The sequence below is a fragment of the Eutrema salsugineum genome, unplaced genomic scaffold, assembly GCF_000478725.1.
Source record: "Eutrema salsugineum unplaced genomic scaffold, Eutsalg1_0 scaffold_10, whole genome shotgun sequence".
Classification (NCBI taxonomy): Eukaryota; Viridiplantae; Streptophyta; class Magnoliopsida; order Brassicales; family Brassicaceae; genus Eutrema; species Eutrema salsugineum.
Window position 1 is genome coordinate 6625400 of NW_006256908.1, and position 27279 is coordinate 6652678.

Sequence of the window (27279 nt, forward strand, 5' to 3'; positions counted from 1 at the left end):
TACCTTTCTAATCGAACTCCCAAAATCAAATTATTCTAACCCAAATGTTAGTCTACGGTTTATCAATGAACATTCAACCGGTTCAATTCGGTTCGGTTTCTGAAGGGACAAAAACCGGTGACTCGTCTTCTTTTCCAATTTTACAGTTTTCTTCCTCCATTAATGTCGAATGTTGATTTTTAAGCAAAACCCTGGTCGCTTTCTGTGGGTTTAACCTGCGGTCGTCACCAAAGTTTCTCTGTAGCGTTCTTCTCCACTTTCGCGTTTCTGTAATCAGCGGGATATTTCGCTGAAGGAGAAAGATGAGTACGGTCGATAAAATGCTGATCAAGGGTATCAGAAGCTTCGACCCGGAAAATAAGAACGTTATCACTTTCTTCAGGCCTTTAACCCTAATCGTCGGTGCCAACGGAGCCGGAAAAACTGTAAAATCGTTCAAACCTTCCCTTCACTTCACTCCCATTTCGTGTCCGTGTTTTTCTTCAACTGTTGAAAAATCTGGGTTTTTCGTGATTTTCGCAGACGATTATAGAGTGTTTGAAGGTATCATGCACGGGAGAGTTGCCCCCTAACGCGAGGTCTGGTCACAGCTTCATTCATGACCCTAAGGTAGGTTTTCTATTAGCTTCTGGTTTCCTTTAGAATTGGCATTTTCTTATGGATATGAAGCGACGATTTCTGCATCTTCAGTGTTTTGATTTTACCTTGAAGGGTTATGGAGATTGTATTCCATTGGTTCCTTCTTAATTTTTTGGGAGATTTCATTCGAAGAAGATGTTCTCTTTTGTAATAAGGTTGCTGGGGAAACGGAGACAAAAGCACAGATTAAGTTGCGATTCAAGACAGCTGCAGGGAAGGATGTGGTATGTATAAGATCATTTCAATTGACACAAAAGGCTTCAAAGATGGAGTACAAGGCAATCGAGAGTGTGCTTCAAACCATTAATCCTCACACTGGAGAGGTTGCACACCTAAATTGGAGTTTCTTCTATTGCTCTATTTTATATTTTTCCATTTGTTTGCATGTTTCCGTTCCATCAAGATCAGTTCTCTTTCTAATGTTTCCATATACATCATCAAATTGCAGAAAGTATGTCTCAGCTACAGATGCGCTGACATGGATAGGGAGATACCAGCTTTGATGGGCGTATCAAAAGCTATTTTAGAAAACGTCATATTTGTGCACCAAGACGAGTCTAACTGGCCACTGCAAGATCCTTCTACTTTGAAAAAGAAGTTTGATGACATTTTCTCAGCCACCAGGTATTTTCTGGCCCAGCTACATCAGTGATCAATGCGCATCTCCTTATATGTTTTTCTCTTATTCCTCCCCAAGTCTAGCTAAGGCATCTTCCTGGATTCCTGAATACGCCTTATTGGTGCTATATGTAACTAACACGCACAACAACTTATGCTGGAAAACTTGTGACTTGATTGTAGGTAGATCCAGTTTATATATATTTTTTCTACCCGTCTATCTATGGGAAATGGAAGTGCATAATGCATATATCTCCTCAGTATAAGGATAATTGTTCTCCTTTTATATGGTTTTGGTGGGAGTAATCCTTTTTAGTGGCAACCTTGTGTTTATAGCAGTTGTAGCTGATCTCAACGAAACTAAGATGTATAGACCAGAAAAAGAGGTTGGAAGATTATCCATCGCAGAAGTGAGGATGCTTGCTTAGCCCTTCCTTTGTTAGCTTAAGGGAAAAGCTTAGATAGTAAAAGGAAAGAAAATGTTGATTTTCATGACTAAGAGTCACAAGAGCCCATCTAATATCTTCTGATTTATAATTGGGTTGTGTTTAGGCGGCTTTCAGAAAGGAATTATTTTACCAGATTCTATTGTATTAGTTTTTTTTGTGCGTGATCTGTACTATGCGTACACTCTGGTCTAGTGACAAAGTGAGGGTGTGGCTGCTCTGTAATCCCTTTTTCTTTTCTTTTTCTACTTGAACAGATTTTTGCCTTAAAATAGCCAGACATGTAAGTAAGACTTTAGAAGAGAGAAATGTTATAGAGTTTGGCAATAGAGAGGGATTTGCAAATTCACTTTCTGTCATCGGTGCTCATTTTTTTGCTGTATTTGATACATTTGCTGTAGAAGAAACCGATTCCCAGAAACTTTAACATGTGTTTTTAACATGAAACAGATACACAAAGGCGTTGGAGGTTATTAAGAAACTTCACAAAGATCAAGCTCAGGAGATAAAAACGTATAAGTTGAAGTTGGAAAATCTGCAGACGTTGAAAGATGCAGCTTATAAGGCATGCTGGATATTTACTTGTTTGACATTGATTATTAGTTCTGAAAGTTAGTTTTAGACAAATACTGTATACATGTGCTTAGATTGTGTGGGGCACTCTTATGCCATGATATCTCTATGCAGCTTCGTGAGAGCATTGCTCAAGATCAAGAAAGAACAGAGTCTTCAAAAGCTCAGATGTCGGAACTGGAAAGCAGCATTCAGAAAGTGGATGCTGAAGTTCATAACAAGGAAATGATGTTAAAAGAATTGAGAAAGCTACAGGACCAAGTTTCAAGAAAAACTGCCGAAAGGAGCACCTTATTTAAGGAACAGCAGAGACAGTATGCAGCATTACCTGAGGAAAATGAAGGTTTTCTCTTTTACTATCATGATCTCAATGCCTAGTCTTCTTTAAGGTGGTGGGGATCTTCTTTTAGGTGGTTATTTTCACAGTGGTTTGCCCTTTTGACCGATTGTGTCCCTGCAGTTGTAGGAATTTATTTTTGCCATTCTAGAGAAGTATCTCATGTTATGTTATTGTTCATGTAGATTGAATCTGCTGATGCTTGTCATATTTTTTGTTCAGATACTATTGAAGAACTGAAAGAATGGAAAAGCAAGTTTGAAGAAAGAATTGCTCTTTTGGAGACAAAAATTCGAAAGATGGAGAGAGAAATGGATGACACAGCCACTACAATTTCTTCTCTTCACAATGCAAAAACCAACTATATGCTGGAGATCAGCAAGCTACAAACAGAAGCTGAAGTAAATCTAGCAAAGCTACCATTTTTGAAAATATCATATGAGTTCTGTTCAATTTGGTTTAACCTTTTTTCTTTTTCATTTCATAGACTCAAATGCTGCTGAAGAATGAAAGAGATTCTACCATCCAGAAAATTTATTCCCATCACAATTTGGGAAATGTTCCTAAAACTCCTTTCAGTACTGAGGTAGTTTTGAATCTCACAAATCGAATAAAGTCAAGGCTTGGTGAATTTGAGATGGACTTGCTTGATAATAAGGTACACGTTCTTTCTTTTCTCTAGAGAGTCAATTGTGTATTGCATTTGCATCTGTTGACATCTTTAGAGATTATGAATTTCATCTCAGAAATCAAGTGAAACTGCCCTAAGTACGGCTTGGAATTGCTATATGGATGCTAATGACCGTTGGAAAAGCATCGAAGCTCAGAAACGAGCTAAAGATGAAATCAAGGTAAGGTTCACCTATTGGAAATCTACCCAAATCCTCCAATAGCGAGCCTAAAGTTCATTTATTTGTGTCGTGGACTTATGCAGACAGGCATATCAAAACGCATAGAAGAGAAAAAAATTGAGCGTGATTCATTTGAATTCGAAATATCCAATGTGGATGTTAAACAAATTGATGAACGAGAAAAACACGTGGTATTGAGCTCTTCCCTTGATCATCTTACATGATTTTGGTCTTGATGAGTTTGCCCTTGCTATATGTGCCTTATTTTGCCATCATTTACCTTTGCACAGCAAGCTGACCTTGAGAGAAAGACAAAACAAAAATCTGAAAGTGGATTTGAATCCAAAATAGCAGAGAAACAGCAGCAAATATTCACCATGGAGCATAAAATCAAGGCTCTGAATAGAGAAAGAGACGTTATGGCTGGTGACGCTGAGGATAGAGTGAAATTGTCTTTGAAGAAAACAGAACTGGAGAATCTTAGGAGGAAACACAAAAAGATGTAATATGCTTTCCTCATCTTTCTTTCTTTCGTTCTTTTTATCGATCCACTATTTTGACTCTCTTAGGCTATTTACCAGATTAGATGAGTGCAAGGATAAAATTCGAGGGGTGCTGAAGGGGAGATTGCCACCCGAGAAGGACTTGAAGAAGGAAATAGTTCAAGCTCTGAGGTCGTGCTTTCACTTAACTTATTCCTTATGTTGATTCTGAATGAATTCTTTGTACGCTTTCAGAAAACCAAAAAAAAAAAAAAAAAAAACAGGCGTTTAGAAACTTTCACATCTCAAAAACTTATTTGTATTCGTTTTCTCTTTTGTTTAGGTCAATTGAAAGGGAATATGATGACCTAAGCTTGAAGTCCCGAGAATCAGAAAAGGAGGTCAATATGTTGCAGGTGAAGATACAAGATGTAAACAATAGCCTGTCCAAGCATCACAAGGATACAGAATGTAAGCACTGGTGTATTGTTTAGAATAAGATATCTATTGGCCAGTTTTCTGACAACTTCGTCAGTGGTAGAAAATGCTCTTGACAACTTTGTCAGTGGTAAATATTAAGTGTCTTCTGTTTCCCCTATTAATTAATTTTGATTTTTACAATGTACCTTAACTAACATTTATAACGCAGAAGGAGTCTATTGTTAGTACACAGTGGATGATAGACAGTAATATCTATGCGCTCAATCTGATTTGTGTACTCTTTATGCAGCAAGAAAGCGATACATTGAGTCCAAGCTTCAAGCCTTAAAACAGGAATCATTTACCATTGATGCTTATCCCAGATTGCTGGAGTCAGCTAAGGACAAAAGAGACGAGCAGAAAAGGTTTCTGTTTGAAAATGGCAGACTCTTTCTACTAGCCCCATCACATGATTTTCTTGAATTCCAAGATATTTCCGTCTTGCATCTAAGCGTAGTTCTGTTTCTGGTCTGTGTATGCAGCAAATATAGCGTGGCAAATGGTTTGCGCCAGATGTTTGAACCATTTGAGAAGATAGCTCGTGAACATCATTTTTGTCCTTGCTGCGAGCGCTCTTTTTCAACTGACGAAGAGGATAACTTCGTTAAGAAGGTTACAAAATTTCCTTACTGTAGACCTTTTTATTCAATTCGTACTTTTTATGCTTCTGAAATAACTGTCTGCCTCTACATTTGATTATGCAAATTTCTATTCTACTACAGCAAAGGATTACAGCTTCAAATACGGGGGACCGTCTCAAAGTATTAGCAGCAGAGTCTTCAAACGCTGACTCTATCTTTCAGCAGCTGGACAAACTTCGCTCAGTTTTTGAAGAGTATTCGAAACTAACTAATGAAGCTATTCCTCTCACTGAGAAATCCTTGCAAGAGTATACAGAAGAGCTGGAACAGAAGTCTCAAGCCTTTGATGATGTGAGTTGCGGAGCTCTAGAAATTTCCCTGGATATAAACTGGTTTGCAGCAGCAAGTCAATTAGACATTAGAAGTCTTGTTTTCTGCGTTGTTGTGTTTCTTCTCAATCATGTTGTGATGCACGCAAGCTGGAAAATTACTTTTAGTTCAAATCTTCTCACGTCATATATCATCAAATTTTCAGGTATTGGTAATCTTAGCACAGATTAAAACTGACAAAGACTCAGTTGAAGCACTGGTGCATCCCCTGGAAACTGCTGATAGGCTCTTCCAGGAAATTGTATCCTACCAAAAGCAAATTGAAGATCTCGAATATAAACTTGATTTCAGGGGTCTTGGGGTTAAAACTATGCAAGAAATCCAATCAGAATTAAGTATCCTCCAAAGCAGCAAGTAAGTGTTTTGAATTTAAGCAGGGTAAAACATATTTCTTTTTTTTAATATGACTTGGTTTAGCATACACAGTTCCTTTCTTATGTACCCATGAACAGGGATAAATTGCACGATGAGCTGGAGAAATTAAGGGATGAGCAGATTTGTATGGAACGTGATATATCATGCCTCCAGGCCAGATGGCATGCACTAAGAGAGGATAAGGCTAAGGCAGCTAATTTGTTACGCGACGTTACAAAGGCAGAAGAAGACCTAGAGCGTTTAGCTGAGGAGAAAAGTCAACTTGACCTAGATGTGAAGGTGTGTCTTAAGAGTTTTCTTTAGATTGTTTTCTCACATGTCTTTCTATGTGTTACTTTTATAATTATTATCAGAGTTCATTGTTCATTGGCAAATATGGTTCTAATTTATTACGTCCATGATCATAATTGAGAGTTCTTCAGTGTGAGGAATGTGATTAGTGAATCATCTTCTTTATGATACAATTTGCTTACTCTATATGCAATGCAATGGAACACACTTTGATCTGTAACCTTGCTGCGTATAGATATGTAGGTAACAATAATTTTCTCTTTAGAAGTTTATTTAAAAAGCTTAAAGTATAATTTGTCTATGAGTCTATGCAAAAAGTAAACTTGGTCTTTTGTTCCTGTTTCTGCTTCAAATTGTTTCTGTCACATTAAATGTAGAACCCTTATATGTAACACAATCTTCCATTTCATTATTTTTCAGTATTTGACCGAGTCTCTGGGCCCTTTATCCAAGAAAAAAGAGCAGTTACTGAGTGACTACAATGATATTAAAGCTAAACGTAATCAAGAGTATGAAGAACTGGCTGAGAAAAAGAGAAACTACCAGCAAGAAGTTGAGGCATTACTTAAGGCCAGTTCTAAGATTAATGAGTATGTTTCTGTTAACCAAAGCTTAATTCATCACTATCATATGTACCAGATACGCTTACAGCTGCGTCACCAGGTATCATGATCTGAAGAAAGGAGAGCGGTTAATTGATATTCAAGAAAAGCAGCGGGTATCTGAATCCCAGCTTCAGAGCTCTGAAGCTAGAAAGATTGAAATTGCAGCTGAACTGAACAAAAGTAAAGACTTGATGCGGAATCAAGATCAACTGAGAAGAAACATAGAGGATAACTTGAACTACCGGACAACGAAAGCAGAAGTTGAAAAGCTCACACGTGAAATTGAATCATTGGAAGAAAGGATCTTGGAAATTGGTGGAATACCCGCAGTTGAAGCTGAACTTGTAAAAATATCGCGGGAAAGGGAAAGACTTCTTTCAGAGGTGAGCAGACTCTTGTATATTTATAGCAGGCATTCTGATTCAAAACGTAAAATGAATAGGCTTTTGGTGTATGGATAGCTAGTCAGTTTTACTAAGTTTAGCCTCGCTTGAAAAGCAGCCACAGAATATCAAGTAAGGAAAAAGGGTTTTGTTTACTTATTATCATTACTCATTTGTCGTCGCTGTTAGCAACTGCGATGTGTGAACTTCGAGTTATCCTGCGTTATTCTGGACTATCTAAACTCTAAAGATAACATTTCCATTGAAAGCTTCCAGAACCTATATTATTGTTCTTGAAAAAAACTTTATTTTTTCTTGTAGTTGAACCGATGTCGTGGAACCGTGTCTGTCTACGAGAGCAGTATTTCAAAGAACAGAGTGGAGCTAAAACAAGCGCAATACAAGGACATAGATAAGCGGCACTTCGATCAACTAATCCAGCTAAAGGTAAGAGATGATGTTATTATCTTGTGGCAGTGTCTTAATGCTCAACGAATACCACTCTATCTTCATATATCTAACATTTCATTTTCGCCAGACAACTGAAATGGCAAATAAAGACTTGGATAGATACTACAATGCCCTTGACAAGTAAGCTGTTCTTGTGTCCCTAATATAAGTTTTTCTGGTTAGTTGTTTTTCATTCTACACTACCCAATTCACAAAAATCATTTAATCTGCAGTTTATAACATGTATTTCCATTTAATTGAATGCATACAGAGCCCTGATGCGCTTCCACACAATGAAAATGGAGGAAATAAATAAGATTATTAGGGAATTGTGGCAGCAGACATACAGAGGTCAAGATATAGATTACATAAGAATACATTCAGATTCCGAGGGTGCAGGCACTCGGTCTTACAGCTACAAGGTACGCTGGAGAATTGACAAACATGCTTTTGCCATCTGATCACCATTTAAAATGTGGTAAACTATTTGTTTTTTTAGGTTCTTATGCAGACTGGTGATACAGAACTTGAAATGAGAGGAAGATGCAGCGCAGGTCAAAAGGCGAGTTGTTCTGAAATTTCTCTTATAGAATAGAAGCATCAACAACCTGTTTCATAATCTTGTAAGCATCGTTCTTTAACTCAGGTGATCACTTTCTTCTTCATCTTCTGCTGCAGGTTCTTGCTTCATTGATAATAAGGTTGGCTTTGGCCGAGACATTTTGCCTTAACTGTGGAATATTAGCCCTTGATGAGCCAACTACAAACTTGGATGGGCCCAATTCAGAATCTCTTGCAGGAGCTCTTCTTAGGTAAGAATCAAGATCTATACCCTCAGAGAAAGCAATGATTTATGTAACTAACACATGGCTACACTAAGATTCTTTTACACCGAAATTTAACCATCCAAACGCTGGAATAATCACTGTGCTGTATTACACTGTCTTATCATGGCTCTTAACATTGGATCATATTCTGTCAATGCATTCTCCAGGATCATGGAGGACAGAAAGGGCCAAGAGAATTTCCAACTCATAGTCATTACCCACGACGAACGCTTTGCTCAAATGATCGGCCAACGGCAACATGCTGAAAAATATTACCGTGTTGCGAAAGATGATATGTAAGCAAAACGTTCTTGCTGGCTATTCTCATTTCTTCTTCTTTCTATTCTTGCTTATTCCATTTTCTCTGAATCCAAAATCTGAAACTTCGACAACTCGTGATCTTTTCAGGCAACACAGCATAATAGAGGCCCAAGAGATCTTTGATTGATAAACTGGTTGCTTGTCCTAATTAACCAACATAATAGCATTAGCCAATGTTTAACGGTAAGGTCCGTTCTTTTTTTTTGTCGTGGCTCTGTTTTTTAACTTTACATATGGTTGATTAGAGGTGTGTAGAATTTTCAATAGAATTGAAAAATCGATGTGTAGAGGCACCTCTTTTAACCCTTTTTATGTTAAGTTATGCAACAGTCCAAATAGTACATGAGTTTGTTGATGTTATTGATAGTCCTATCTTTATAATAACTTTCGTCTTTATTTATGAACAACATAAACAACATTACAACCAACTATTAACCCATCGTTAATAGTTTCATATCATACACCTTTTTGGATTTTTTTGTTTTATCATATGATGGAAATTTGTTTTGTCAAATAAGAAATGAAGTTAGTAGACAGGACTAGCAACAGGAGTGAAACCGAGTAACTTCCTAGAATGGAGCCATGGTTGAATAACCAAAACAGAGTCAAACATCCTGGTCGTGCCATCGGGTTGACTCACTTCAATCCTTAGATAGTATTTGGTACCAGCCACGACCTGTTTCTGAGCCGACACAACTCGACTAAACTTCAATGGATTCAACACGGCTGGGTCTGTTTTCGCAATGGATGCTACGTTTCCTTGCTCGCTCTGTTCTTGTAGATTGAATTGCTCCACGCAGTACCTGTTGTGACCACACAAATCGCATCACATTTCTAGTCCAATACAAACGACATGTATGGTATGGATGTGTATATATATATATATATATATATATATATATGTATGTATGTACCTTCCAAGCTCCTGAATTTCCATGTTGGTCTGAACGTTCGAAATATCTGACTTCCCTCCGAGAACGACGGACTGCCTCGCGTTCGCCGATGGAGTCACGACGGCGATCAGCAGAAACCCCAACAATGACAATCTAAGAGAAACCTTCAACATTGCTTCTAACTTTTGTCTTCTACGTTCTGATATTTTGAGTGATTTGTTTGCCTCTTAAAGTCTGTTTCTTCAAACCTTTTGTTTTCCTTGGAGGCTGATTTGTTGTATTTGTGTGTGAGAGAAGAAGAGAGTGAGAGAAGTGTGTTTATATAGAGAGGAAGAAGAGAGCTTTGGGTTTGTTGGGTGTTTTGGGTTTGGGTGTACGTGAATGGGTCCCATGCCATCGGCACCTTCGGGGTTCCGCATCTTTTAAGTTACTAACTTTTATGAGTTTTTATCTCATCAACACGTGAAGTGAGCCCCACCCATTTTTAACGTATGTGAGATGCTCCGGATCTAAACAACGATATTCAAATCGAGTTTTTAGACTGACTATGTGATTTGTAACCCAAAAACCTAAAATCGTATATTTGTACAGTTTAAGATGTTTATAAGATCAATTAGTCTACAGTTAATATCGAGATAGGAAGACCTTTTAAATATTTAGAGCAAATATTATTGGTTGATCGGTATTATGTGTAAAACCAACCCACAAAGAAAAACCATAAATTGTGGAAATTTTCATCCTATATATAAAAAAAAAAAAAAAAAAATCTCTGCTGTTATTTCACGTTCACAAATTTTTTTCTTGTTATTTCGTTTGTCGTCAAATCAAACTTCTTTGGTTGAGAACTTCGAAGTTGGGATTAATATTCATATTTTGGTGGACCCGGCCAGGATTAACGAACGATTGATGATGGTATTAGTTAGTGTAAATCATATTATTTCCAAAAAGGTTAAATCAAACCTTTTGATATATGATATTTTCTATTCTAGATGTTTAATGTTTTATTTGTTCCTATGATCCATTGTTTTACAATTGCACCAATGAAACAAAATTAAAATGTAATTTGACCAACGGAATCATGGGTCTCTCTAGCCTTTCCTTATCGCCTCGATATGATTCTGAATTATTTTTGTCTTTTAGTTAGCTTTGTTATAATGCAAATGATGTTTGGGAGAGCGACACGTATCAACTGAATTTGACATCTGCCCTTTCTTCTCTTCGCATGCTGCTCACGTAGCACCTCCTCTTACGTATGCCAAACTATACAATAGTACACAACTACACATACATATAATAATTTCAAGCTGCTACGAGAAAAATAATATAGATAGGCGCATAATACCCGTTGTAGACGTATCTTAATGGTGGCTTTATCAGTTTCGGCTCAGTTTCGTTGAACCCAGCAAAACAAACAAAACAAGTAAACAACAAGAAATTCTAGGAACTTGATCAAGGATTTTTATTGTTTACATCAAATAATTAAAATAGTTTTTGTATAACTGTGTTATGTGTGATTAAAACAATGAGTATGTGAAATGTGAGATTAAATATCAGCAATATTAAAGTTTACTATTAATTATAATTTGATTAAAGTATGTATATAGTCAATACTTTGAAAGTTGAGCAAAAATGTGAAAATCATCACAAACATGTATGTTGCAAGAAGTTTGAAAATAAGAATTTCGTATTCATCCTACTATGAATATATATATAGCTAACTAACACATGAATGGTGAAAAAATATCTGAAAGATAAAACGATGGTAAGATAAAATGTTATTAGAAAACAGTTTGTCGACAAAAAAATTTGCGTCTTCCTGGTAAAAAAGGTTTTACCGACCTTTCTTGTTATAAGCCATATCGTATGTAAATACTCTTGAGTGGAAGAACAATATGTAAAAGAAGATTTGAGGTTGTCTTTGTTTGAGTGATGAAAAAATAAATTTATGATTGTGTATATTTAAAAGGGACATAGAGTTTGTTTAAGAAACTGCGGCTGTGGTGGTGGCGAGATTAGCGTCCTTGAAAATGGAAACAGAGGGAAACTCGAATCAAGTTTTTTCACTTTGGATTATTGTACCTCAATCAATTCTTTGTTACATTTCATAGGAAAATGAATATATATCAACATATGGGCCAAAACTTTTGACGTGAATGTTAATTTGAAGTTGGATGCTCATGTTAAGGATATTCCTATTATCCCAAAAAGAACAAGTTAAGGCTATTCTTCTGTTTTTTTGTCTTGGCAGTTTTCTGTTGACACTTAGTTACTCTAGGCTTTGTCTTTGCTTATCAACTTTATTATGTTTTCCTAAGTTTTCTACCATCATCTACAGAAATAGGCCGTACCATCTTTAGAAAGACCACTAAAAGGGCTATCTCTCCCTTCATTTTAGATTCTTTTAGTATTCCCATTATTAGCTATATAAAACTATACTAAGTGAGAAATACAGATAATGACTAGATAATAAAGAAAGAAAAAAATTGCAAATCTTTTCCGGAAAATGGGTATTATTTTTGAAGCATTACCATTAATTTCTTAATGAAGTTTCTTTTCTTCACATAGTATTTTGTATCCATCTACAACTGGTAAAATTTTCTTATCTATAGTTGAAATTACACTATTTAATCGAAAGAATATGAAACATTCTAGAAGAGAGATGAATATGTAAATACAATAACAAATGTAGGCTATATTCTATTTTTTTGGTATATGTTTCTCAGTCTTAAATTTCTCTCCTGGTTCCTTGTATTATCTTTACCACTTCCTTGACAGCAACATCGAAAGCATCTTCAAGAGTCTCTCCATCCGGTTTGTGTCGGTTTGGTTTAGTATACATAATCTTCGGAACCAATCTTATTACATTTTCTCTCATACCAATCACTTTCTCGTTCGGTATTCGGCGCAAAATCTCTTGAATTTTGTTCTTTCCCCCGGTTCTCAGCTCTTTAACCGGTATATAAACCGAATAATCGCTATTGTTGCTCGGTATGTGCCATACATATTGCTTGTAAGCACTTCCTTGGTTAAAGAAAACCGGAATACAACCAGCCAAGATCGAATCAAACACCGATCTTCTGGTTAACGAATCACCTGGCGGTTGCAAGCAGAAAACAGAGCTCTCAAAAAGCTTCATTAGACTGATTGGATCATCGCAGCTGCTGGATTTAACATCGCAGTCAAGAAACCTACACGTTTTAGATGAAGTCTTGCATTGTTGGATAACTTGAGTGCGAACCAAACCGTTCTTGCTTCTGCTTGGCCTTTGAGCTCCAGCAAATGAGAAGAGGATTGTCCTGTTTGTGAGCTTGATCTTGTTTTGCCACTTGAGGATCTCGACGGCTGAATTTGGGTGAAAGTAGGTTGGATAAGGAATTGAGAACTCGTTGTGGCTCGTTGGATTTCTCTCAATGGTGAGGAAAGAAAGGTTTTGTGACTCCGGCAAGAGCATCAAATTGGTTCCCCATCCAGATTTATTGTCGGAGTTTCGCTGGAAATCTCTTGAAATCCGACCGGTTACAAGGAAATGGTCTTTACCTGACATACCTGGATTTCAAATTTGACATAACTGAAAGTTTTATTTTGTAGTTTTGTCTAAACAAAATTGGCGGGGATTGACAAAAATTAAATTAAATCAAATTATTATAATGAACTGAACATTGCCTTAAAATAATTATTCTATTCACTAATCCATTTACATTTTTATTTGTATATTTTTCTGTAGTTGTATATTTTTAGCTAGCATTTAAAAAGTTTTGAATTTTCTCCTAAACAAAAAAAATAAAAATAAAAAAATGTCAGGGTTGAAAGTGAGAGAAAAAGAAAGTTATTGATTAAAATCGAAAATAATAGCAAGCGATCAAAAAACATTGGGGGTCAAAAACGAAAATTTCCAAAAGTAATAAAAACACGTGTACCTGTCCACTGAGGTTGCTTTTTGAGCCATTTAACAAGTTCCTTCCCGGCGGCGTCTCTCGCAGCGACGTTACGCCGCCGCAGATTTCGCCGGAAATCTAAACCAGCGTAATAAGGTACGTAAATAGCCGAAGCCAAAGACGAATTTAACGTCAAGCACTCGTATCTCTTCATTTTCTCGTGAAAAATCACTTCGAGCATGAACTGGTTAGTCGCGTACCAGCTCGGAGAGTAGTACTGAGAATCGGTGGAAACTCCGTCGCCGATCAGAGGTCCGAATCCGAAGTTGTCGAGGTACTTACACATACTGATTTTGTCCTTTGGTCTTGAAATCGACTCGCAATCTTGGAGTATGTCGGTGTTGAATCGAGAAGGTAGATTGTGGATATAGACAAAGCGTCCGAGACAAGGATCGTCTCCGAGTCCGGCGGGTTTGTAACGGTGGTGATGATCGGAATCGGAGGTAGTGGTGGTGGTGGTGGTGATGTGGATGATTTTGGTTTGGGAGAGACGAAGGAGAAGCAGAGAGATGGTGAGGAGAGAGAGCAGAAGAAACAGAGTAGTTGGTTTCTTCTTCATCGTTGTTGTGATTTTCTTGTGTTCTTGATTTGACGATCAGAGAAGAAAGGTCAGAGACTACACGCAAATGATATAATTATATATCATTATATAACTAATTTTTTGATAAAAAGTCTTCTTTCAGATATCAAATAGAATTGTTTTTTTGTTTTTTCTTTTGGTGAAATATCAAATAGATTTGTTTAGTTCCTAATAATTTCTAGATTATATAATCATCATATACATACGTAAGGTGTGTGGAAACTTCTTGTATCTCCAAAATTCTATATTTGGTCAAACAGCATGCCTCATTATAGTATATAAAACCTTTTTTATTTAATGTTTGCTAATGTGCTTTGCATGGTTAATTTTGCAAAGCCCTTCCTAATCTGTGGTTAGTTAGCTAGTAAATGACCTTTAACTCAATCAATTAAAGATTATTATAAAACTAAAATCAATTTATTTAAAAAAATTAAAATCTACAACCAAAGCAAACCAAAAGTATTTCAAGTGTCTAGTTTTCTAGTTCTGTTTTGTGTTAACCAGAACATACGTTGGTTGATTTGCGGCATTATTTTGACTTCAACGGTCTCTAAAGTAAACTCAGACAAAGACCGTGGCGACCGGTTCAACCGGTTTGATATCGACCTCTCGCAGCTCTAGCTTTAGCCCTTGGCCTCCTCCATTGGCCAATGGATGGATCCCGAGCTCAGGACCCGTCATATACGCCCTTGCCTCCTTCTCTCCCTCTATCGATACTCCAAACCGCTTCTCTGTCTCTGCAACCAAAATTAAATACTAAATCCATTCACAAACTACCAAATGATCGTATCTACATTATGCTAGCTAAACCAGCCTAGCTAGGTTGTTTCCATACCCAAGTCCAACCACAAGCTCCCAATGATTTATTATACTACATTGTGCCATATATAACGGATCTAGACGCCAATTAATTTTCATTCTAAATAAATAAAAATTGAAAGTAAACAAACAATATTAAAAATGACAATTGGTAACCAACCGCTGAATTTAGACGACCACCTATGATCGCTTAATAGCAAAAATACATAATTCCAATGGCTACAAGATAATCATTACGGTTATGGATACCTAGATAACCACCTAGACAGTTTTTCTTAAGACATTAATCAAAACTTTTTTCTTAGAAACTCAAACGTCAAACGCAAGAAATCTCACATTTTTAAAGTAAGAAATGACCTAACTAATATACGGATTAATTCTTACCCTGAATCATCTCGTGGAAAAGCTGGCCATCGCGGGTAACGGCCATCATGACACTAGGCAAACCAATGGGAAGCTCATGGCCCAAATCAACTTGCCAAAAATGGAAAACTTTGCCATAAGTCTTAGCGACTTTGTCAAGATCTTGACGCTGAATGGGACCAGGAACACCAGGCATGAACAAGAACCCTCCTTTCACTTCCCACTCGTGAGTGTGCCAAAGCTTCTTCTCTTCGTCAGGCAAAGTCATGAACAGCTTCTCTGTTACTATGTACTCCAATCCGATCAGACGAGCGTTTGCATCCGGACCGTCGTAGATCAGACACTGACGCATCTCTTCGTTCACGTGACTGCAGAAATGGTGAGCCTCTACTTGTCTCGTCATGTCGTCAGCATAAAAGTGGAACCTGCCAACACAAACATATTTACATAACATAACACGGTATATATCGTAACTAAAATGGAATTTTCAAATGAAACCAAATCAAAACCTTTTTTTCAAAAGAGTTTGGTATCATTAATATTTTTGTACTAGAACTCTACGGAGCCAATTCAAATATCAAGATTCACTATCAAGTCAATATATATAATCAAAATCGGTAATAAATATATTTTGTTTATTTTGTTCAAAAAAATTGGTTTAAATTTCTTAAGCAATTTCGAAAACGGAGGAAACCAAACCGAAAAAACGAATACAACCCTTTCATATCCAATAGTTTGATGGTTTAATGACAATCTAAGGATAAAATGTTTATTTTTGTTGTTGAGATCCAACAAATTTGATCCTTTGTAACTTAGAATACAACTTAGAAAGAACACAAGCAACCATATGTTTCTCAATTTTGCAATCAAGAATCACAACTAAATCTAATCCAAGAGAGATTTTAAAAGTTGGAATTAATAAAGATCAGGTTTACGTACGCACAGAGATGTTGGTGGATTTGGTTAACCGGAGCAAAACTTTGGACGGCGGAGGTGGCGGTGTCGATCATGGAGGTACCGGTTTTCGTTGCCTCCCCTGGAACCTCCGGTCCAGACGTTGTTGATGAGTGGACTGCCTTTTCCATTTTATAATTAATTAGTTGCTCTTCCTCTCCAAAATTGCCTAAGCAACTAAACAAACAGAGTAATTGCAAAGAGGAATAGATCATGCATTCATACTTGTGTGTGTGATCTTAAAAAGTATGCATGAAGTGTAACATGTGGCGAGCCCATAAGGTTACACTTGGGCATTTCAGCTTTTGTTTAGGATGGTATAACAAGAACTAGTCAAATGTTTTGAGTTTTTGAAAATCTAATTAGAGAAGTGTTTCTAACAAAAAAATTATGAATGATCCCCGTTAATTAAAAGCCTAGTATCGTAGGAAAGTTATAAAGTATTAAATTATGAAGAGTTTTCCTTGTAATGCAAGCAACATGTAAGATCTTTGAATTTCCATCTGTTTACTTCTCATGAAAGTAACGGAATTACACAAAAACACAGGAAATTTGAGGGGTTTCTAGGATTTCAGAAGTCTCTAAAACTCATTTTTGGGTCGACACCTTTTGAGCCTCTTCTCCCTCCTCTGCCTCGGCCTCTCCCTCGTCCTCTTCCCCTTCCTCCACGCCTCACAAAGGACCTACCATGTTTCACTTCAACCAGTGAAAGAAGCAACTCATCACAGAGAACGCATCCTTGATGCAGAGTGGCTCCGTTCTCCAGAGGAGTATTTTTCTTGTTGAAGTCGATCTCTATGATGGCTGAATCACACTCAGGACAACGGTTACTAGTGGTGGCGATGCGGTGAGCACCTTCCGGAAGCAAAACGATGCAGCTACACAAGTTGCAGTTGAGTTTCCACTTGGGGAAGCTCACCGGGTCCAAGACGAGTGTGCCTTCACACTCTGGACAAGCGCAGACTCCTTGGTTTCTCACAGAGTGTTGGCATGTGGGATGCGGACAGAGAGAACACGGCATGCCTGAACCGGTTTTATTTTTGGCAGAAATATTAGGCGTCTTAGTGGCTCCAAAGAGTGTGTCCATGCCTTCGAATGGAGGAGAGTTGTAGCAGTATGGACATAGTGGAAATGACTTCCCCTCGGATCCCGGAACTGAATAGATCACGAGCTCAAAGTTGTCTAAAGGACATGTGAGTTCCTTATATAGCTGTTAAGAAAATTCGTTAACAAAGGATTCAGCTTCATGTGAATAATAATAATCCGAAAAGTAGAGGTTCACTGAGGTTTCAGCTTAAGAGAGTTTAGGTAGTGAAAGGGCTTTTACCTTGACTGTGCCTTTTTGAGGAAGATAATAAACTTCTTCGCATGTGCCACAGAAAAGACGTGGTGGAACTGCTGTGATGTGTTTCATGTATCGCAAGCATTTTCCACATTTGCTTAAGGCGCGACCAGAATCAGCCAGAGGAGAGAACTGTGCTTCAAAGAGGGCATCCATGTGTTCGATCTTGAAAGGACAATATAACAGAGATATTAATTAGGACCAGATTTTAAATCACTTTATCTAACTAACGCCTTCAAAACAACAAATCATAAGCCACTTTTTCCCAACCTGTTGAACAAAATAACTGAATTTACGCCGGAATTGCTGAATCACATGTTGCACAACGTGTGAATGATCAGCTTGGCCCTTGGCAACAAGAGTGATTTGTTGTTCGATAAAGCTTCGTATGTCTGGTAGGCAAAGGTCGGGATCAATACATTGATAGCCTCTTATCAGTGTGATTCCTAGTGCCGTTGGAACCAATTTCCTACCAGATTGGACCTGTAAACACCAAACAAAAGTAATTAAAATTTCTCAGAAAACAAAAATGGATCCTCCTGAATTGATAACATGTAATCATGAAGAAAAGCATACCGCCTTTGGGTTAACCCACCTGAACATAGTTACGTTCACCAATGTTATTTATATGCACAGGTATTGATGCATCTGTGCCTATGCCATGTTTCTCCATTAGTGATATCAGCTCACTCTCAGTAAGGAAGTCCGGAGGAGCAGTGTTGCCCTGTAAATTTTACAACATTCAAAGACAAATAGAAACAATTAACTATACTAGAAACATTAAACCAATTTGTGTCCAACGAGAGCAGCAACAGAAACTGGAGAAGAATTTAACCTCGTACAGCTCCACTCTTAAGACTTCAATCTTCTCTCCTCTGATAAAAGAAGGGAGTTTTTTCTCATCTACTGCAGACCATGGCATAATAGCTGTAAACCCCTTTTCTGTCACACGCTGTCCCGTGCAATGGAAAGTTTCTCCACCAATTGACATTTCCACTTTAGTCCTGAGATATCCATCCAAGAGAATACCATATATAACATATGCAAAGAATAAGCTGTAACTGACATGGATCAAGCTACAAGCAAGGCTTTATTTACCTCATGTATTTGCAGTTAGGTGAGACGGTGCCAATAAAATGTTGACAGACATACTGATAGAGTCGCCAAGCATCTCCTCCGACCATGGCCTCGGTTGCTGCTCGCATCGGGGTGATAGGAGGATGGTCTCCAGCATCGGTTCCTGACTTTGGCTTATGAAAGCCATCTGAGAGAAGCCTCTGTACGAAACCACCCCATACTGGATTACTAACTTGTGCTCTGAGTGTGTCTGTGAAGTCGAATGAAGAAGGATAGGCTGTGCTTTCTGTGCGCGGATAGCTTGCAGAAAACATCAGACTTTGAGTCAAAATAGGAATCAGGTTTAAATGAATAATGCAGGGAAAAATGTGATGCATGTATATCCTCATCAGCGACGGTTTTTTCCGTTTCCTATCAAAAAGTTATTAATTACACAAACAAAACTACCATTCATTAACAACTTAGGATTTATCAAAATTAGCAAATTATATGCTGGTGCAGAGGAGTTGAATGACAAAAATAATAGTCTGGAAAATGGAGCAACCAACCTGATGAAGCCTTGAGTATACAATCGCTCAGCAAGATGCATAGCCGTCTGAGGCCCAAATCCTAGAGCACTTGAAGCAACCTGTGTAACCGCTTTTGTTATACTAGATCAGGGAGAGTTATATGAACATAACTTGCTTTTACTGAACTCGTGAACAAGATTAAGCAATGGAAAACGCTCCAAATGCAACAACAAGAAAACCAAAAACAGGATAGATAAAACAAGAGTTAACGAACATCTCCATTGTGTTGCCAGCTCGTCCCGAAAAAAAAAAAAAACCATGATGCTGATAGAAACAAAATATCTTTGGATGAATGCAGAATATTTCAGTTTTCTAGTCAGTGTTTTGTGTGGTTGCCTAAAGTATAATGTACAACCAGACAAGTTCATTTGATCACCACTCACGACATCTCTCACCTTTAGCAGATTCACGGTGTTAAGACCAGCTGGACGACCTTTGACTTCCTGCTTTTCTGATACGTCAATTACTTTTGCAGTTCTGCCTTCCACAACCAACTTTTGAAACACAATAGCAGCCTACAATTTTGAAAGAATATGAATATATATGCAACGCGAGATTGGAAAGCAACAGTCAAGGATGTCAAAGAAATTCTAACACAAGAACGAAACACTAACTTCCAGGTCGAACAATCTACGTCTATCCCACTCTAGTTGAAGCTCATAACCATCCTTTATTAAATGGGGTCGCAGAGACCAAAACTTTTCTGGCTTGAAAGTATTAATCTGCATGTATCGTTGCACACAAAACCCAAGAGTAGGAGTCTGGCATGGCCCATAACTGAAATAAACATTTAAAAGGATCTTCAGTAGTTGAAAGAATTAAACCAGATGAAAACAGTGACTTAACGAAGAGGAATAACTTAGTTGGTAATATAGTTTACATAAAAACTAATATTGAAGTTGAAGGGTGACGGAAAGGACATGAAGTCAGGCACACTCTTATCGAATTTTGAACCCCAAGCGAGCTAGAAACATCATTGAATCTGACAGCTCAATTTTTCTCTTAATATGAGAAATAAAGAGGTGCTTATACAGAGTTAAATAACATTAAATCATAAGTCTTCAAAGCTATGTCTATACTTCTTTTTAGCATTTACATGAACTGCGTTACCCAGATGCTCTATATGTCAGGAGATAACTACGATAGAATTCCACAGACGCATCTTATATGATTCAACCATATCAAGAAAAAGTAGACACAACTTTTCAGAGAATCTTTACACATGAAACAAAAAGAGAGGAAAGGAAGGAGACGAGAGGAAACTGACGAGATAACTCTGCAGTCTAGACTCTGGTATTTGCCTTGGAAATAACTTGTTTGGAATCGCGAGAATGTTACACCAACTTTTAGATCTATCTCTTGACGAGCATCTACTGCCAGTGCCTCATCCCTGTTTGGTTCCACGAGGTTGTCCATGGCCTTTGATATATCTTTTTCAGTAACAGAAGAAAATCGTGCCCGATAAACCTTTCTCTTACTATCTTTCATGTCAAAGCCAGTGCACTCCATAACTACAGAAGTTATAATGGTCAACAAACGTCCATCAAAACCATGTGCATTCCCAAATATGAGTGGCATAAAAAGTAGTTTTGCAGGAGAAAAACGAGTAAGATGTTGGCTGTTGCACCACATATTCAGGTGCTAAATGTATAAAACATAATTGAACCCGCAATCTACTACTACAACTTAAAGGGTCTACCATTGGATCCTGGCATGATATACAGATTCAACAGTATGATTTGTTTCATTTAGCCAAAACAGATAGCAAAATATAGTCATAGATTCAAGGTCAACAATTACCAACAGAATGGATGCAATGATTAGAAGCAATAACTTCTGTATATTTCAAGCAAAGGCTGGTGAGAAGGAAAGTGAAAAACGGTATATAGACTTGCCTTCAAAACATATATTCTCCCCTTCACGATCGCAATCCAACCACAACACCATATAACTGCAACCACGAGCTTCATTACTTAAATGCCTACAAATATGAGCCTGACATTTGAAGACTGTTAGCGAAAAGTGTACAGTAGCTTAGCAATAAAAGAATGCAAGTAGCTTATAACCACTATAAAGATGCATGTCTACTACTAACTACTCAACATACGCATAATTCTTGTTCCATAAGTCATACTAATCGTTTTTCGTAAACAAGCAATAAAGCTCATCCCTTAATTTATACAAATGTTACTATAAAATATGTAGGTAAAAGTAAAAAAGAAACAATAAATAACAAATCAGCTCAAGCGGTTTCCATGCACAGAGAAAAGAGATATAAGAAAGTGAGAACTATTTACCTTTGGGTTTGACTCTTTTTTAAGAATTGGAGCGTCGAAAAGATCTTGTGGATCAATTGTTGCCCAATTCTGATATTTTTCTGGGAAATCTACACTAGAATATGAGAGTGGCATTTAGAAAGACTGATAATCTGCTTTGAAGTATTAAGATTGTCAGCAAGTGATAGTTTCACAGCAGCTTTCTACACGAAATAAAATAAAAATTTCGAAGAAACAATAAAGTAAAACATTTTTCAAACTCTCGAGTGCAGCAAGAAAAATAGAGACTTGAGTAGCTAATAGAGTTCAGACCATTATTTCAAAGCATCTGAGGTAACATGCATTTGATAAAGAAAGTGTGATGCACACTAGAATAAAAATGTCATAGTTGAAAGGTAATCTATGCAGCAGCAACCTCTTGTTTCTATTGATTTGAATAATATTGATAGACAAGAGAGAACCTGAAAACATGCCCGATGACAGATGTTACTCTATAATGTGCTTTGAAGCCACGAAACATCCCATCAAATTCATGCACCTCTGTACTGCCTCTCCTTGTTGACATCTGAAGCAAAAGGAAAACATATATCCCATAAACCAAGCTTCTAACACCAATAAGCAAATCAAACGATCGAATAATCAGAAAAAATCGTGGTGGATTTACAAAACTGAGCAGCCAATATCTCCATATAATCCTTCCTTAATGTATCTAACAAGCAATTCAGACATCCAAGGTGGAAGTGTTGAACACAGAACTGACTCGGTTTTTCAACTCCCAAGAAATACTGAAGTATCAAAACACAAATCGTGGCTGCTTTGGACTGAAGTTTCAAAAGTGCAGTCCAGTCACAACTCTAAATTGATGATAACCCATCAGAAAAAAGAAAAAAAAGATTGAAATCAAAGCACAAATCGAGCAAGGCGGCTGCTTTGGAAAATGGGTCTCAGTCATTAGAGCTGACAATATCAAATGAGAATCGTATTGACTCAGAATAGTTCCATTACCCTCCCCTCTAAGAAATCGACAACACACCAAACAAAGCCTATTTTACTCCTTCGAGTTATGATTTCAGAAGCTAGAGAGGAACCTGTCCATGGGAAAGAACTGAAGCTATGGAGAGAGCAATACTGGGCTTCTCCGCCACCTGATGAAATCAACGGGAGGAGATCAATGGGTAAGAGAAGAAGAAATGAAGATGGGGGAAGGTAGAATCGATTGAAATCAAGAAAACCCAATTCACTCACCATAAGAACTCTGGGAAGATGAGCCATTGCAGACGACGTCGGAATCAGGGTCAAAACTCAAAGCTCAGGCATCCAAAGAGCTTTAAGCCGAAGACGCAAAACCTCTCAGCACAAAAGGCAAAACCCAAACGAGTTTTTGGGTATTATCTAAAACGTCGCCGTTTCTGCGCTTATACAAATTTACAAATAGTGATGATACTTGGAAGGGAAAAAACCAAAAAATACATCAATTATATAAAATTTGAAAGAAAAATATACAAACTATTTTGACTGTCCAAAAAATATATGAACTATTAATCTTTTTGTTTTTAATACACAAACTATCAATCACATTTTTAAAATATCTTAACTTTTAAAGTACAAAAATTTTGAAAACCCCATTTTGCTAGGAAGTACAAACTACTGTAATTAACTATTTTCATAACGATATATTATACGAGCTATCAGCATTTTCAGAAAAAAAAAATACATGAACTAAAAATATTATCCATTTTAATCTCAAAACTTCCAAACCATGCTTCTAGTTTACGTCAGCACAAGTTGACAAAAGTGTTTACTCACCCGTTGGAATCAGAGTTAACCCAAACACGTATATACTACGTGCTCATAGCTTGGAAGTGTATGTATACCTAATTCATGTTTTTTCCAAGCTTGAGAGAAAAAAAAATATAAAGAGAGCAAACGAATTTATGTGAGTTCTTCTCGCTAATCTCCCCCGTTAAATAAAACTCTTTACAATAGCTAAGTTAGTGTTTTGTTATGGAAATAGCTATATCGTGGTTTTAATAAATTTTCTAATCAAGCGTAATTCCATAAAAATCGGTCAGTAAGTTATGTGGTTAATTTCACAAGCTTCACCTCATTAATGTATAAGTGTAGATTAGTGTTTGAGAAACACGTGTTCTTAATTAGAGTACTCAAACTGTAAAGTGTAAATTCAGGTTCTGCTATGTTTATCAATGTATGCAGTTCTCGACTCTAAAATTTATGAATTTATCTGCAGAAAACTACTAATTGACAGATGTAAATTATTTGCCAGAAAATCATGCTCCATAACGATATACTAACAATCCAAACATTTAATACTATACCTAAAATTTGCATTTCCCATCCCTCCTAGATTTTGGTCTACCAGACAAAGTGAAAAGCAAACAATAAAGGGGATTGTGTCTTGTTGTAGTGACATATCATCTTTCCCTTTCAATATGTTTTCCTTTTCGGCTTTTAATTTCTTTAGCTTTTCTTATTGTTATAGATATTCCATTTATAAATCCTGTACAACTTCCAAATTTTTTTAGAACTTATATTATTCTTTTCTTTGAGCACAATTGTTTGGGCAGAAGATACTCATCTATTAAAGTCTATTGGTAGCAAATAAACGATACCTATGCTCGCTGATCAAGATTTCAGTATGAAAATTGTACGAATACTTAAAAATCTCATCCAAACCCTATAATATTTATGATTAATTCTCTATAGAATTAAAGACGCGCGTATTTGAAATCGTTTATTTACAGACTACAGTTATTAATAACAATTCTATCTGGTGAATGAGTGAATACTTAAGAATTAAAGATCACGTGAGATGATAGATATATATATATATTAATATATATATATATATATGCGTTAGTACTTAGTACGTACTTGAGTCAATCAATACACAAGTGAAACCGAAAAATGGTAACTGAGTTACAAACACAAAATGCTATTCGAAGTTAACTTCATATGCGCGCACATGCATGCTACGGAAATATGAATAGTACATTATAATTCATTATATGTTAGTGTGTATATATGTGTGAGAGTGAGCTTGGAAGACTCTTGACAGAAAATGTCCTTTGAACAAACCCTAATGTTTTTTTTCTATTTAAAACGTAAATCATATAGAAAAAAGTGATAATACATGATCATCTTGAAACATATTTTGAGAAACAGTATTGACAATGTTTTTAATTGTTTCCTTTTATTTTTATATATAATTTTCGTTTCTTAATAGGGAAATCGAAAAGCGATGTCGAAAATTCAAAATATCGTGTGCATCGTGTATATGTGCATGTGATAGTGATGGAGAAACGACTAGTGCATATCGAACGGTTGATTATTTATGAAGCTCCAAATCATTTATTTTATATATGTAAAGAATATAGACCGAAGAAAAAAAAAGAATATAGATCGAAGTTTAGAATAATCTTTAGAGTCTATATTAGAAAAAAGTGCGATAATTCTGCTATTTGATGCATATACTGTGGTTAAGCATGCCATGATTAACTAATCATAATAGAAGGATGTGATTTCGTGTTTATATTTACATATGGCGAATTCTCAACCACCATTTATAAGTTCGTCGTCGTTTTACCCTATATGAGATATGACTCATATGAGTTTTTTTTCACGTACGAGATAGAAGTCTACGTATGCACATAGCCACATATGTACAATACAATAGATCGATAGGATACTTTGATTTTATATGTTTCCAAAATAATCATTATACTTTTATCTTAAAATTGATCTTGTTGTAATATACTGAAAATATCAAATATTATACGTATAGAGATACTCAAAAAAAAAATTATGATGCATGTAATAATCTTACAATAATTTAATATACGGACACCAAACGCATTTACCTTTTTATTCACGAAATTTTTTATAGTACTCTATATTTTATAAGGTTTTTAACATATGTTACATGAAGGACTTCTGTTTTTTTTTTTTTTTTGTAATCTGATTGGCAAAATCATAATTTCCTCCATCAAGGATTATATACTCGGTAGTTTAGCGCATCAAAATGAACCCTAAGGGCATATATATGATAATATAAAAAGTAGTAAAATATGATTTATCGAGAAATTAATTAAAGGTGGAAGAAAACCAATTAAAAGCGGGAAAAGACCAACATTGTGAGGCAGAGACTTGGGATGGGAAAGAAGAAATGATGGAGGCATGTTTGGCATCTGGCCATCTAAAGGGCAAAACCATCCTATCCAAATATTTAATTATTTTGTCTTTTTTAAAGCAAAAGAATCCGTTTCGATATTACAACTACAATGACTAATCCATGCATATACAACCAAATGACCAATCATGCATATACAAACTAATATATAAACATTATGTATACATGTATATATATAGTCATTGTCATCCAACCAGATTAAACGTGAGTGTCTTGTTCAGATAAAAATTACACGTTCTTCATAAATAGCAGTTGAAATGACATCTAAATTTCCACATAATAATTTACATGAAATTTTAAGTGGAAGAAAAGATGAAACTGACCACGTTTGATAGGAGAACTTCGCTGTAATATAATAGTATATATCCCATAATTAATCTGTAATATATAAAGAGGTGCTTAATCTTTTGCTCCTTCCTTTAATCCAAAATGATTTGGGAGACTCCCTTTAACATCCTTAAAATCTCAACATTTACGAGGCGGTCAAAAGCAACCAAGATTCATCTTATTTTATCGGTCCTTAACATTCACACAGTATAGTTAATTATAGAGAAATTTACTGACACTTTTTCACTTGCTATTTACAGTTTTTAGCACTTTTATTTCTGATGGCTCTTTCTTACTCAAACTGTGTGAGAAAAGACACAATACACCTCAATCCCTACTTTCATCTAAAAACCGATTGATATTCGGTTTACCATTTCGGTTTACCAACTCACTAAAACATATCGACAACTTTCTAGACATCGTCATATCGCCGTTTATTTTCCCAACCAAAGCGCCGGCCTATTATCAGCAGATTTTTCTACCGCCATATCGCAAGCCGTACTCGCTGACATACAAAGTGAAACCCAGATCGGCATATCGTACAATAATCAGCAAGATAATTATCTCCGACATCCCTGTGTTTCGTTTCGATAAAGATTCTACAATCATTACAGTTCAGCGCATATTTGACTTTGTACACATCCACACATTCGTCTTAGATACATCCCAACATCTACTCCACCGTTGTCTAACAATCTCCAATTCCTTCTCATACAAAATCGAGCCTATCAATGTCGTCAACACACTATCAATGTCGAAAGTTTGTTTTGCCCCAATAGTCAATGTCCACAAATGACTTGTTATTTACTACATGTTTCATGGCACCAAGTACATGGAGACACCATACGTTATCATATCGGATTGCTCACCTGTCTGGACGTGGACATATGGACATAACAAAGTACATACTTGTCAGTCCCAATACACTCCACCATTTGTACATGGTCAAGTCTTTATATATCAAATATGGACATTGCATCGACTAGAAGCAAAGATACGTGACATGTTGGACATATTCAAGAAGAATAAATTAAACAAATAAAGACGTGTGTAATGGAATTATTTAAGAAACTAAAACCAATATTAATAAGGGCTGTCTTGGTGAATCTAGGGCGCCTTAAAAGCAAAAGGAAGGATATTGGTGATTCACATACCGTGTGATTTGGCTCATGTGTATTTTGGAACGTGAATGATCCAAAGACTCGAGATTGGGGATATTATCATCAAGGTTTTGAAACGGAATATACGCATTGCTTAAGCAAAACTAGGCATCATCTTTGTCGAGATT

General features: G+C 36.5%; 5 protein-coding genes across 7 annotated transcripts; 1 reads left to right on the forward strand and 4 right to left on the reverse strand.

The window, feature by feature from the left end:
* The first annotated feature begins 172 nt into the window (after positions 1 to 172).
* On the forward strand, positions 173 to 9045 carry LOC18028077 (DNA repair protein RAD50). Its single transcript, XM_006410269.2, has 27 exons — positions 173 to 425; positions 523 to 609; positions 795 to 962; positions 1088 to 1263; positions 2154 to 2268; positions 2391 to 2619; positions 2836 to 3014; positions 3101 to 3271; positions 3360 to 3464; positions 3548 to 3655; positions 3755 to 3966; positions 4046 to 4138; positions 4290 to 4417; positions 4677 to 4791; positions 4909 to 5038; positions 5149 to 5358; positions 5543 to 5751; positions 5850 to 6051; positions 6484 to 6653; positions 6727 to 7051; positions 7373 to 7498; positions 7590 to 7642; positions 7773 to 7923; positions 8001 to 8063; positions 8180 to 8313; positions 8496 to 8624; positions 8737 to 9045. The coding sequence occupies exons 1-27, from the start codon at positions 303 to 305 to the stop codon at positions 8774 to 8776; spliced, it is 3951 nt and encodes a 1316-aa protein (XP_006410332.1). The 5' UTR covers positions 173 to 302; the 3' UTR covers positions 8777 to 9045.
* LOC18028078 (cysteine proteinase inhibitor 2) lies at positions 9031 to 9762 on the reverse strand. Its single transcript, XM_006410270.2, has 2 exons — positions 9564 to 9762; positions 9031 to 9452 (listed from the first exon to the last, which is right to left on the reverse strand). Exons 1-2 carry the CDS (start codon positions 9713 to 9715, stop codon positions 9176 to 9178), a joined length of 429 nt encoding a protein of 142 aa, XP_006410333.1. The 5' UTR covers positions 9716 to 9762; the 3' UTR covers positions 9031 to 9175.
* A 2318-nt stretch (positions 9763 to 12080) lies between these two features.
* Positions 12081 to 14231, reverse strand: LOC18028079 (probable xyloglucan galactosyltransferase GT15). The gene is made up of 2 exons (XM_006410271.2): positions 13460 to 14231; positions 12081 to 13088 (listed from the first exon to the last, which is right to left on the reverse strand). The coding sequence occupies exons 1-2, from the start codon at positions 14034 to 14036 to the stop codon at positions 12268 to 12270; spliced, it is 1398 nt and encodes a 465-aa protein (XP_006410334.1). The 5' UTR covers positions 14037 to 14231; the 3' UTR covers positions 12081 to 12267.
* Positions 14232 to 14527: 296 nt separating this feature from the next.
* LOC18028080 (oil body-associated protein 1B) lies at positions 14528 to 16374 on the reverse strand. The gene is made up of 3 exons (XM_006410272.2): positions 16179 to 16374; positions 15261 to 15664; positions 14528 to 14794 (listed from the first exon to the last, which is right to left on the reverse strand). Exons 1-3 carry the CDS (start codon positions 16322 to 16324, stop codon positions 14619 to 14621), a joined length of 726 nt encoding a protein of 241 aa, XP_006410335.1. The 5' UTR covers positions 16325 to 16374; the 3' UTR covers positions 14528 to 14618.
* A 242-nt stretch (positions 16375 to 16616) lies between these two features.
* LOC18028081 (DNA topoisomerase 3-beta) lies at positions 16617 to 22792 on the reverse strand. Of its 3 annotated transcripts, XM_024148442.1 has the most exons (15): positions 22703 to 22792; positions 22546 to 22602; positions 21919 to 22022; positions 21479 to 21572; positions 21077 to 21176; positions 20449 to 20692; positions 19796 to 19958; positions 19577 to 19696; positions 19161 to 19240; positions 18634 to 18912; positions 18371 to 18539; positions 18131 to 18259; positions 17806 to 18018; positions 17521 to 17700; positions 16617 to 17403 (listed from the first exon to the last, which is right to left on the reverse strand). In XM_024148442.1, exons 1-15 carry the CDS (start codon positions 22727 to 22729, stop codon positions 16765 to 16767), a joined length of 2598 nt encoding a protein of 865 aa, XP_024004210.1. In that variant the 5' UTR covers positions 22730 to 22792; the 3' UTR covers positions 16617 to 16764. The 3 variants fall into 3 exon arrangements, with proteins under 3 accessions (XP_024004210.1, XP_024004211.1, XP_024004212.1); XM_024148443.1 differs by lacking the exon at positions 22703 to 22792 and having other exon boundaries at positions 21479 to 21567; positions 22546 to 22563; XM_024148444.1 differs by lacking the exons at positions 21919 to 22022; positions 22546 to 22602; positions 22703 to 22792 and having other exon boundaries at positions 21077 to 21132.
* Between the last annotated feature and the right edge of the window lie 4487 nt (positions 22793 to 27279).